Here is a 13,621-nt window from a genome sequence, read left to right on the forward strand (position 1 = left end):
AGTGACAAAGACAAAATCCACCAACCAAAAAATCTAAATTCAGTTAACAAAAAACTTTTCTAATTTGTATGGGCTCATCTGATCAAATGAGCAATTTTAAATATCGTATTAATTTCTATAAGTTTATTGAATAACTAATATTACAACAATACATTAACAACTGTGGAACATAAGCTAAAATTAGTGTAATGTATAGTTTTGCCACATTCATTCATCTTTTCACATATATATGCGCAAGAAAGTAAGCACTTTCAGAATTTTGTATTTAGTCCTTTTTTCGTTTGAGGACGAGAAGAGGTTCTATACACCTTGAAAGAGTCACAATTCATTATGCGGCATGAGGATCAAACAGAAAAGTGGTTAGCAAAATGAACCTAGTATCTACTATCTATCTAGTATATTTCAGTTTGTTAAGAATTCCAGGTTCTCTTTCAGAATGTTGTAGTGATTAATTTTGAGGAACCTAACAAATTTGAGATAACTAAAATTGTTCTCACAATTTTTCACCTGCACGTTGCAGGACTGTTCGAAGTTCATCTGCTATCTCATGAAGAAGGATAGGTTTTTGAATCAGTCCATTCATTCCCACTTGAAGACATCTCTCCTTGATGTGTTCTTCTGCACTTGCAGTCACAGCCACGATCAAGGGCCAATTACGGCTTTGGAATTTTCGAATCCTTCTTGTAACTTCAAAACCATCCATTTCGGGCATGTGAAGATCCAACAGAACAATTTTGATGGAGTTACCAGAGGCACTTACAGCACCAAGACATTCAAATCCTGATGAAACAGCAGTTACTTGACACCCCAGTTTCTCAAGCAGCTTCTTGGTCACAGTCCTGTTTACATCATCATCATCAGCTAACACAACCTTAAGCCCTCTAAACTGGGAGTTTGAAACATCTTTGGGAGCAAGAATGAATCTTCCATGATATGATCCTGTCGGAAACCTGAGAAGAAGTGTCATTCCTTGTGTCACTCCCAGAGAGTTAGTTGACATCCAAATATTACCTTGCATCATCTGCATGTTATATTGTATCAACTGTTAGAATTACCAAAAACAATTACACCACATTAAAACGAAACATACTTCAGTTGGTTTATCCTGAAAGCTGCTCAACCAACCCACTCAAGCTGGTAAGCAAGGACAAAACAAAATTCAGTTTTAGGCCCAACTGTTCAAAATATACAGAACAAAATGTATGAACAGACTTATCGTTTTGTATATATTTAGTGTTAATTGTTGCCACAATACAACTGAAGAATGGGCAATTTGAGTCTCCTTTATATTAAAACTGCATAACTAACAGATCTCTCATAGGAGAAACATGTAGACTCTCTTAGCCATGTCTGCTATTTCAATATTCATTTTGTCCTTGATGCCTATGATGCTAGAAATTCTTACAATCTAGGTTAAGATCTCAAAAGAGGATAATATATCATAGACATGGGGGAGAAATAAGACAGAATCCTAAAGTTATAGAGGAAAATAGCGACGGTAAAATGTTGCTAGACCCAAGCTATACCTTGATTGTCATTAACAAAAAGAACGATGCATTTCTTTATCACAAAAAGATAGTTGTTAACAGACTGGAGATAAATTACAGCTCATGAGATAGAAAACCATATATCCTTAGCTGAAACATGCTAGCAGAGAAATCTGCGCAAAATTAAATGTCACTGCCACATACAAAAGAACACAGATTTGTAAATTTTCAAAAGAAAATGGTGCACCTACCTGCACTATTGTTTTGCACATGCTGAAGCTCAGGCCTTCCTTAGGTTCATTGTTGTGGTGCCTTCTACCAGAATAATTTGTTGTTGAAAATGATTCATCTGACTCGGAACTAATGCTATTTATTCGAAAATTAAATTTTATAGGTACATAGTCATTTTGCATGTTTGACCTCCGTATTGCAAAACTTCTATCATCTTTATCTCCACTACCACTTTCAAGATAAACTTGAAATACGAGTGTTCCTTTGTCACAAACGTTCAATAAATAGCCAATCATATGTAAAATTACTTGGAAAGACCTTGCCTCATCACCAGCGACCAGATCAGGCAAAGACTTGTCGACATCAACTTCAAGACCAAAGCCTTTATATATACACAAACACTTGGTAGTGCAAGTAACTTCCCTCATCATTGAATGCAGACTGAAAGGTTTCATCTCCAACCGGAAGTTTCCGTTGTCATTCGTGGAAATCTCCATCACATCATTAATCAGTCTCGAGAGTGCATTGCTAACTTTGAAAATTGAATCAATAACAATCTTCTGTTCTGGCCTTATACTATCCTCTTGAAACATTGAAAGCAAGCCCAGGATTGAATGCATTGGCCTCCGCATTCCGTGACTCATAACTTTCTCAAACGAGCTCCTTGCCTTCCTGGCCATCATTGCATTCTTCTGAGCCTGTTGCAAAGCCCGGTTTTGCTCTGCAAGTTTCTGGCTCATAAGCTGAGACTCTTCAAGAACAGACGCGTGAGACAAGGCCACAGCAACCTGATCAGCAACCACTTCCACTATCTCCATTTCATGGGAGGTCCAAGCCCTGGAGTTTGAATTTGGAAGAACCAAAACCAGTATAGCATAAGATGTCTCAACCATCTCCGGTGTGCCTCCTTTGAAATTGGAAACATGAAGTATCGGCATGCGGATGGCTGCAACGGCACCTGAATCCCCAGATCCACCACCACTACTTGCAGCTCCGAGTGCAGAATCAGGCCTCAAAATCCACACCCCTTTGCTATTCTTTACGTCCAACACATCGGGATCACTAATAGGAATAGAACTGTGAAAACTACTTGCTGAGTTTGGTTTCAACTCATGTGTCAAAAGCATTTCTCTCCTATCATCATCAGGCATCCAAACTGCACAGTTGTGCAAATCCAAGGTCTTGGAAAGCTCAACAAGTGTGGTATACAATATGGTATGCTTATCAAGAGACTTCCTAATCTCACAAGTGAGCATCCTAACATGCCAACTAGCTTCCTCCTGTTTCTTCATAATCCCAACCTCTTGGCCCAATTCCAACACATTCTGCCTCAAGAAGAGCTCCCTCACTTTGATTTTCAGCAGAAGAGGTATGAGGGTGGGAAAGGAGATGGCAGTGGCACAGGAGACAAGAGCAGTGAGGAACTTAGCAACAGTGAGGGAGAGAAACAAGCGGAAGGAGTGGGGGCCATAGTAAGTATATGCATTGAGTAAATGGGTCAATCCACAGAGAACTATGAAGGCAATGAATTGAAGGAAGACCAATTTAAAGGGGACATTGGAGCGACTCACAAAGTAAAGGAGCTCAAGGGGAATGGAAAAATATGCAATGGCAATGAAAAAATCACTCACTTTCTGGCAAACCAGAACGTTGTGGATGCTCCAAATCCCTTCCTCATCACAGTTGCAGTGTGAATATTCCACTTCGATGGCAAAGACAGAGAGCACCATAACCAACAGCAAGAAAAACACAAGAAACAGTCTTCTTTCCATGGCGACAAAATAATTAGAGCTACTATTTTCCTTTTTCTAAATCATACCCCAATAACATACAGCGACAATTGACACCACAATTGACACACACATTACAATCGATCTAAACTAAGTTTAATTTCCCAGAACCCTAACAATTTGGAGTCAGAAATCGAGAAGACAAAGAATAAATCATGACTTGGTGTGCTTTTGGTCAATGATACTAATTGATAAAATAATGCTACCCATCACAAAAAAAATCCAATCTTAGGTTTGAAGATTGTACTTGGTCGAAGGGAGAGAGAGATGGGACCCACGCAGCTTTACATGAACTGAACAGAGACACCTTCCTCTTACAAACAAACCTTTACCAGTAATAATAATAAATCAGACACTCCATTAATTACTACTGTAACACAAGATTTTGAAACATTTTAGTGTGCACGATTGCCCATGGAGCAATGATCTTCACTTCTTTAAGTTGCATTAGGAAACTGAAAGTGGAAACAATAATTTAAATCAAACATGAAATCATTGAGCTAATTCATACAAAACAATATCAACTCTATAATATTAATAATAATAAAGATGAAATATACTTTTAGTTTCTAAATTTAAAATTGTCTTAAACTTTAATATTTTTGTTTTTAAACTTAAAAGTTAAATAAATATAATTATTGTAATTTAAAGATATTAAATTAATTGTATATATTAAATGATATTATAAGAATTTTATATTATAAGCTTGAAATGTCTTTTTACATATTACAAAAATTTAAAAATTTAACGATGAAATAATTATATTTATTTATTTTTAAAACTTTGAGAATTAAATTCATAAATAAATTTTAATTTTACTTCAAAGTTTAGAGATTAAAAAAATATTTAACTCTAATAATAATCAAGCAACTTTAAAATAATATTAATAATAAAATTAATATTAAGCAATTATTTATTATAAATTTAAAATATAATTTATATTAACTAGTAATTTTTTATATGAATTGTTAAAGTTTTAATAATGATAAAGTATATATTTATTGTTAAATATTAGTACTTTATTTTATTTTCAATAAAGAAATTTCTAGTTAGTGACTTATGGAACAAATATCTTCTTCAATATAAAATATGTGTTGTTTTGTATTGTATTTGTGGAAGGAAAGAAGGTGAACATCAAAATTGGGTTTTTTCTAATTTTGTAAAGTGACCATCCTGTTGTGTTGTTGTAGCATTTAAATATCTTGTTCGGACGTGGTCCAGATATTAAAGTTTGATAAATATATTTAAAAAAAATCAATGTCACATGGAGAAAATTTAAGATTTAGATTTTAAGATTAAAAATTATTTTTTGATAAATTTTATAAAATTTACAAGTTAAGAATTTATCAATTTATGAACTAGCTGGTAACTTATTAATTATCAATTAGTTTAAAAACTATATTATTAAATTTCAAATATGTAATAAATTTTAAGCAATAATTTAATTAGTAGATGTAAAACGAATATAACTATATAAATAAAAAATAAACTAAAAGTTCATAAGATAAATTACTTTGAAATATTTATAAAGTAAAAGTTCTTAAAATAAATTATTTTAATGTAATTGTCAAACATTTTTGTATTTATTAAAATAGTTCATAAAGTCGAAAATAATTTTTTTATCAAACAAAAAAAAATCTTAATAACTATATTACAGTTGGTTTAGATGATGAATGACAAAAAAATAAAAAAAGAATATATAAATTATTTAATATGTCTTAGTATATAATAATATTCTTAATAGGTACACTTAATACCGAGAAACTTCTCTTAGGTTAAATTTTAAAAAATAACTTATATATGATATAACGTTTTTTCAAGAAAAGATGTTTGTCATTAAAGAAGTAAAAATCTATTTTTTTTTTCAGTTAAAATAACAATTTTAATAAAAAAAATGTAATGTTAATCTTATTAAAATATTTAACATGATGCTAAACTAAATTTTTTAATAAAAATGATACATTATTATGATGTTTTTAGAAAAACTACATAAATATTGTAAGAAATATTTTTCATCAACCAAATAAAACTCAGTTATACAAAGATTAATAATGTCTAAGATTCATTATTTCCCAATAATTTTGTTTTAATCTACCAAAAAGTTGTCCAACACTCCCCGAAAAGAAAAAGAAAAATAAAAAGGCACTATAGTTTGAAGTCCGAGGTAGTTTTTATCTGGGGGAGTGTTTAATATATAATTTATAAGGTAATCATTGTAGGATCCATATTCAATATTCAAAATCGGTGCCATCATTATAGCCGAAAATACCACCACCAACTCTTTCTATCAGTTTGTCAATAAAAAAACATTGATGTGTAAATTGAATAGAATATTTTTATTGAATAATCAAGCTTAAGTGAATATTGTACCTTATATAAACTCTATATATATATATATATATATATATATATATATATATATATATATATATATATTTGTAACATATCTTTGCTATAGTCAAGTCAAGTGTGTGTAATTGCCTGTTGACGTGAACTTTGAGGCGGCACTTTTCGTATATCGGTAATAAACTATGTTAGAAGATGACATGTTACACACAAGACATTCCTAAGTAACTGAAAAGATGTAATAAATAAATAAGGAATCATTACTAAATGACAATGTTATAAAAAACATGTTCAGTGCCAAATAACCTGGTAATTAGTTCAACATACTTCTTTTTAATCATATAATAAATACCAAAGAAATAATTTGGTCTGTGAGTTCTTTTTGTCATTGGTAAAGGAGATACATCCAAATTTATTGGATGGTACCGGAAAGAGTAGATATATCTGAAGTATACCTTTTAATATTAAGAGTTAAATATAATTTTAATTCTAAATTTTGATGTGAAATTATAATTAATTTTTGTCAAAAATTTTGATATATTTTAATTCTCAAATTTTGAAAATGATAAAATATAATACATTTTAACTTAATTATATTAAAATTTTTGACATGTTAAACGCGTTTCATACTAACATTTAACTTATTTACACCATTTAACACGTTATTACTTTATTATCAACTGAAAGACACATTTGACGTATAAAAAAATTAACATAATTGAATTAAAAAATGTATTAAAATTTTCATCAAAGACCAATTCCAATTTTATATTAAAATTCTTAAAAACATATTTAACCTTTTTTATTAATTAGTGAATAGGTTAATTTTAAAGTGCGGAAAAACCTAATTTCTTTTGAAAATTCTTTTGAAGAAATTGATCTAAATAAACTGTAAGTCGATTATAAGATTCATTTATAGTTTAAAGGTGTTTCAAAATCCTTGTATTCATTTTATTTTTATCCTTTAAGTCGTGTTTTATCCCTCAATATTTCAAACAAAAATAAATCAGTCCTTCAAGAATCTAGGAAATAGTATTTTTAATAAAACAATTGAAAACGTCATTGGAAGTGCAATTTAAAAATAGCCCTTATGTTTTTCTTACATCATAAACGAAAATGCTCTTAAAATCACTGAAATATATTCTCAACAATAACGTAAAAACCATGGAGATGTCATTTACCTCTTTTGACCAATAAATTCCATAACAGAAAAGGAAAACCAAACATTTGTTAACAAGCTAAAAAAGAGACCAATTATTCGAAACTCTGTTAGAAAGTCCCCTCAATTTAACCCTCCATCAAAATTGATAACCCATCGCACAAGGAAAATACAAGTGAAGTTAATAAAACAACACTTAGGACAAAATTTAGTTAACCATCTTACACTACGCATAATGTGGACTGTACCCTAAAATCGAAAAAGTTACAACACGAGCTTTATTTCAGTTCCATTACATTTTACCTTTATAGGTGTTTGTGTACTTTATGAGCATAACGGCCCAGAAGGTGAGCAGAGAAAGATAATCAATATTTTCAAAATAGGCTTACTAAATGAAGAAGCATGATATGATAATAATCTAAGCTATGACAGAATTTGGAAGAATATATCTTAAGGGTGCAGCTTGAAAATGGAAGGAAAATATAATCCACAACAGATTAGCTAATCTAGGAAACATATATATATATCTATGATATTTATCCCGGTAAGAACTAACAGGCCTGCAAAAATGAAGTAAGCAACCCTGATTTATACATACAACAGCAGTAAATGAGGCAGGAAAATATTTTCAAGGACAAGCATTAGTACTAATTTTCAGAAGCCACGAGCTTTAATGAATGGTGCATACTATAAACGGCATCACGCGACAAAGAGGGCTGGTATGTATAGATATCATACATCTATCGCACATTGGTTTATCAAATCCAAAGCCATATCGAGTTTTCAATCAGGAATTTGGTCATAGCCCCCATTCTCAGGAGACTGGTGCGACCCATGACCTGTCCTTCCTGCAGATAGGAAACCTTATTGCACCATAGCCAAACTATCAGAAGGAGCAGGTTAGTCCATACCTGTCAGCTCAAAACTGGAATTTCTTGAATCTGGACGAGCCCAGTCGGTGGACCGGGGAGGCGTCCCCTGCAAACCAAGCTGTTGAATCATGAAATGACTTCCCCCCATGGCTTGATGATCATCATTTCCACGGATTGGATTTCCACTGGGAGAGTCGACTGATTGGCGGAAACCTAAACTTGATACTGGTTCACTAACAGGTGGTGGTAACTTACTTGCAGAGGCATCAACTTTTGGGCTAGAATCCTTCTTGTTGTCAATAAAAAATGTTCCAACGATGACCTGTGTAGATTAACCTTTCATCAAAATGACTTCCAGGCAGTGGTTGGTAGGAATTAAAACAGGAAGGTGCAAAATAAAATAGTGAAATTTGACAATTTTGATATAAAGTTGTCTATATGTATACTTTATTCACCGGGTTTCCCTATCAATTTTACTATTACCAAGCGCCACCCTAAATGCCCATCTTATCTTCCCTTTTTATTCCTATGAAAAATTTATACATGTAAAATCACATTTGTGTATATTAGGTAAAGGCTAAAAAAAAAAGAAACTACAGAACAAGCAGGAACATGAGTAGAGAACTGATCACGTATAACTTTCTCTCCAACCCCTATTTTTCCTTGGAGCTTATGCTAGCAACCTCATGACCGCAACGTGCAAACATATCAACAACTACCAAACCTTCCCATTAAATGAGGTTGGTTATATCTAACGGTACATAATGTCCTAATCATAAATCACGCTCAATGACACGTAATTAAATCTAAGTCCTAGTTGATGGTTAGGCCTACAATTTTTCTAGGCACAAATTGCATATTGATCAAGACAAAGAAAAATAGAATAGGGCACAGCTCATATTTGCCATCAAAAAAGTTATTTCTGAAATTACCTGAACTGGACCAGCTGCTTTAAGCGGCCCACCAACTCCACCACCTATGATTTGTCCATCGGTGTTAGATAAACATACACTTAGACCACCAGTTCGAGTTCCAATCTCATTACGGACGTAAGATCCAGTAAGTGAAATAATCTCAAATCGACCCTGATGTCAAAACAAAGAGTCAAACTTTGATAACTGCAATATGAGCACATGACTACAAAATATAATAAAGCAGAATCCCTTGACAAAAAAAGTTAACAATTATTATTTTCAGCAATTAGCCATGTGCTCATTATGTTGGAGACAATGACTCCTGCTTAACAGTTAATTCATTGACAAGTGACAACACAGGAAAAAGATATTACTAACTTAATGCTGACCGGCACTAACTTTAAGTGACCAGTTGTAATCTAATATAGATAGTTTTCATTAAGGCTCCTCATTGTTGTCGTCTGTAGTCTTGAAGGAAACTAAAGAATGAAGATCAGTTTTCTTGTAAGAAACTGGTGCAAGAGCTATCTACAGATTCTGAAACCATTTTTCTAAAGCTTCCAATTTAGATCACGAGAAAATAGGCCCATAGAATTTGGGTTTATACAAATAAGCCATAAGCACACGCGTGTACATGAGGGAAAATAGGATGAGATCAAAATGAAGAGCATGGAAAGGGAAAATTAGTTATTGTTATTAAATATAATTTCAAATGAACATCGCTAATCCAATGTTTTTATTAGCATAATTAAGAAACAAGAGTATTCAGAATGAACATCAGAAATTTATGAGAAAAAGTGAAGACAAAACACTAGTCTCTTTATTACTAGTAGATAGAGAAAAATTCAAATTAGAAAACTCATTCACCTTGTTTGATGACACAAGTGAATAACCTTAAATCAAAGGGAGAGTACATTTTCCTCTCCCAAGTAATGCTTAAATTATACCTTTTTTCCCTCCAATTTTAAAATTACACTCTCCATCCACGTCAGAAACATGTTGCACTTCAGTGCATTGACTGATCCTCTTAATGGTGGTAAACAATTATGAATAAGCCTCCTAGTAGGGATGGAAATGGGTAAAATTTGAAAAAGGTTATAAAATCCATTCCTACACCACATTTAAAACTAAAACCTGCCTCTGAACCCATACTCTCAAAGCCTCACCCATTATCCACATTCTAATTAAATAGAATATTTTAATTCTGATAACTGAAAATCAACTATGAAAAATCAACCAAACAAAAACATTAACTAAAAATTATACCACAAGTTGGATGGAATGGAAGAACAACTACTCCCATAATTGGATGAATAATATAAAGCCAAGAAAACTTTAGAGAGCAGAATTACAACAAAAGCCTTTAGGGTTTGAGATGAGAATTATATTATGGGTAAACTTCAAGATGACAACTTGTATCATTGAATAAGTAATTAAATATAATATTTCAAATTTCAGGTTTAATATATTAAATGATATGCATGGCTATGAAATGGGGTGCATACTAAAGTACCCACCCATACCGGCATCTCCACACCTATTCCCATATAACTTTTGCAAGTATTTATACCTGGTCCCAAACCCATTTAGTAGATAAGTTTCCTCCACAACTTTAATCTCTCCCCAAGTGCATTTTTGCTCTCTGCAACTTTTAGCGTAACTGGAAACTAATTTTCCACATAGGACTTTTATGAACGAAATAATGTTTACAATATTCCTACTAGTGGCTTTAGAAAATCATCCAAAATCTTATTTTATTTAACAGTCAAAATCTTATTTTATTTGACAGTAAAAGTTTAAAAATAGTTGCCATTGTCAATAATGAAGAGTGTAACAGAGGAAACTATCTTAGAGGCTCATTCACATTAAATAACCAAAGTGTAACACAAATCAAATATATTATAAACAAGATTTTAAGTCTTGGTTACTGTAATACTGACATAAACTAGATTTTGACAAAAACTGAAAGTTTCAACATTTCCTTTTCCTTTAAAAGATTGTTTAAAGAATATCTATAAGAACATAATAAATAGATATGATAAAAAAAAGTGACTAATATTTTACCTCATATGTAATGTTGCCTCCTGAGGTTGCTGGCTGGCGAAGAGAGGCATTAGAGATAGAACCAGACGCAGAGAGAATACACATTTCACGCCTACTTTGTTGCATGAATAACATAATTTTCTGGCCAACATCCTATTGAGTGCACAGTTAAACAGTAATCAAAGTAGTACACATACAGAAGAAAGCTGAAAATAAAACTGGACAAAAGACAAAACATAAAAAATTCAAACAACAAGGATGGAGGAAAATTTACATGTATAAAGAGTGGTGAACTACAAGGAAAAATTGAATAACATCAGAAAAATACAGAAACTAAAAATTTTCTGAAACAATTTATATGTTGAAAATGCAGAAAAAAAGAGTAACTACACTGATTGTAATAGTTCACATGACATACAAAGGTTAACTGGGGCTACTTGCCACACTTATTGCGCTGCACCTTGTTTGAACCCTTAAGAAGGTGCAACTTGGTGAACTTCAGCAAGAGACACAGGATGACTAGGCTGACCCCTAAAAGGCATTATTCCTGAATTGTGCTAGATTGCATCGTCTCACCAAACAATCTCAATTACAAGAGACACTGTTACATTATTTATAAAATCTTCGCTCATAAACTCCCTTAGTCACTTAAAACATGATCTGCCATGAAATTACTATTTGAAACGACTGAAATCATCACCACACAAGAAAACCATGCATGTTGAACAAATCTGGAAGGACTATAAATAGATGTGAGGGGGTGGAACAAAACATATGATAATTAATTACTAATTAGTGGGGTCGTAAATGAGTATAACTATTCAAGCTTGACTGGTTAAATGCTTGATCAAACTGGTTTGCTTAATTAAAGAAACAAAAGCAAACTTACACTTGATATTAAACTCATTTATATACATAAAGATAAAGTTAAAATTACATATATATCACGTCTTGAGCGTGTATTTCTATTTGTTTATTATGATCTAGTATTCAAATGTTTTAATAAATACTAAATTGTAGAAATTTTAAAGTAATATAAGTCTAAGGAAATCTTCCACAAAAAGAATAAATAATTGAATTAAAAATGGGACAAACAAACCATTTAAACTCATTTAAAAAGATGAGCCAAGCATTGTAATCAATTCTTCAGAAGGTAAGTCTAAGATTTGTTGTTTGGCTCGACTAGTTTACATTCCTACTAATTAAACTTTTAGGGTAGGACATACTTAAATGAACAATTTAGTTGGCATATATCAGTGATATATGGTGTGTATATATATATATATATATATATATATATATATATATATATATATACATAGGTTTTCAGGCTGTTTAGTATATAGGTTCAGATGCATGTAACACATAACAAATTATCAATTTAGTCTCTGAAGTATTACCTCCTACGAAGGATTTTTAAATACATAAGAAACTTTATAATGTGATTTCTAATACCTGGGAGATTGCTCATATAATTTGTTAATTTTGGGGACGACTATTAAGGATACGGAGTAACATTTTAGGGCCGAAATTCATGGGTTATTACTTTATTTTGTAATATAATAACCAAATCGGTTGGGACTTCGTTACATGTCACTCACTGTACTTGCCCTGAAGCAAGTAGATGCAGAAATTTAAAAACCACAAACAATATTGGAAGACCCGAAGTATGAATAACGCATACCTCACCAGCAGCAACAGCAATGACATGCGGAGTGAACCCTTGCCCTGCATTGCCTGCATCACCCCATTCACAGCAGAAACATCTAGTTAAAATTCTGCCATCAATCGCGCACTCGGTAACTTAGGTATTTTTGTCAACCCTTAAACTAAAAGAAACACTTTCATATGACTAAAAAACACTTTTAAATTCGTACGAAACGCTACACTCGCAATCCCAATCCTAAATATTTTCAAATTAGAACGAAAGAATGAAAGCAGAATCCACCAACACAGATAGAAGCAAACGCCGAACCTCGAATATACAAGAAGCGTAATTAATATTAATGAGCGAAATTGAGAAAGGGAAAGCGAACCTAGAGCGAAGGAATGGGATTTCTTGGACGTGAAAGATGAAGAAGAAGGGAACGTTGGTGAGTGGGGCTTCTTGTCCGCGGAGAACGACTGAGACGTAGCGGCTTTCTTGGCGGCAAGAGCCTGCTCCGGCGTGCCATACTTCCTAGGCCGCCCCCGCTTCCTCTTGGCCGGTTCGAGCTGCGAGGAGACCGCAGAGGCGACGGAGTGAGGGTAGAGTATGTGTGAGGCGTCGGCGTTGGGCAAGAGGCCGTTGGTCGGAGAGGCTGTTGTGGGTGCGGCGGTGTGCGGCGGTGGTTGGGGCTGGTGGTGATGGTGGTGGTGAGGGTGGTGGTGGTGGAAGAAGGAGGTGAGTTGGTTGTCATTAGGTTCCATGTTTGGGACAGAAAGATGTGTGTGCTCCCACTGCTCCCACTGCAATTTTTTTTTAGATATTTTATTTTATTTTTATAATGAAAACAAAAACAGTTTATCTTGTAAGAAAGAAGGGCAGTGCAGAGTCTGAACTCAACCCTTTCATTTTTTGGTCTTTCCCTCTCTTATTTTCACCCTCCCACTCTCCATATTTTCTTATTCTATTTTTCAACCTATTTTAATTTCTAATTTAATAACAGTAATAATAATAAAATAAATAATAAATAAAAAAATATTGAGAAAAAGAAAAAAAAATGGTGAAGTGGGAGGTGGATATTTGAATGGGTGACAAGGAAGTGGTGAGTAGGAGCAGTCACAGACAGTGACACTG

General features: G+C 32.9%; 2 protein-coding genes across 3 annotated transcripts; both read right to left on the reverse strand.

Annotated features, from left to right (window-relative positions):
- Positions 1-230: 230 nt before the first annotated feature.
- Positions 231-3,947, reverse strand: LOC114188112 (protein EIN4-like). Its single transcript, XM_028076641.1, has 2 exons — positions 1,739-3,947; positions 231-1,021 (listed from the first exon to the last, which is right to left on the reverse strand). The coding sequence occupies exons 1-2, from the start codon at positions 3,488-3,490 to the stop codon at positions 494-496; spliced, it is 2,280 nt and encodes a 759-aa protein (XP_027932442.1). The 5' UTR covers positions 3,491-3,947; the 3' UTR covers positions 231-493.
- Positions 3,948-7,453: 3,506 nt separating this feature from the next.
- LOC114189121 (AT-hook motif nuclear-localized protein 14) lies at positions 7,454-13,367 on the reverse strand. Of its 2 annotated transcripts, none has more exons than XM_028077826.1 (6): positions 12,879-13,251; positions 12,527-12,579; positions 10,864-10,995; positions 8,818-8,970; positions 7,925-8,207; positions 7,454-7,861 (listed from the first exon to the last, which is right to left on the reverse strand). In XM_028077826.1, exons 1-6 carry the CDS (start codon positions 13,249-13,251, stop codon positions 7,797-7,799), a joined length of 1,059 nt encoding a protein of 352 aa, XP_027933627.1. In that variant the 3' UTR covers positions 7,454-7,796. The 2 variants fall into 2 exon arrangements, with proteins under 2 accessions (XP_027933627.1, XP_027933626.1); XM_028077825.1 differs by having other exon boundaries at positions 7,460-7,876; positions 12,879-13,367.
- Between the last annotated feature and the right edge of the window lie 254 nt (positions 13,368-13,621).

The sequence above is a fragment of the Vigna unguiculata genome, chromosome 6 (assembly GCF_004118075.2).
Source record: "Vigna unguiculata cultivar IT97K-499-35 chromosome 6, ASM411807v1, whole genome shotgun sequence".
Lineage (NCBI taxonomy): Eukaryota > Viridiplantae > Streptophyta > Magnoliopsida > Fabales > Fabaceae > Vigna > Vigna unguiculata.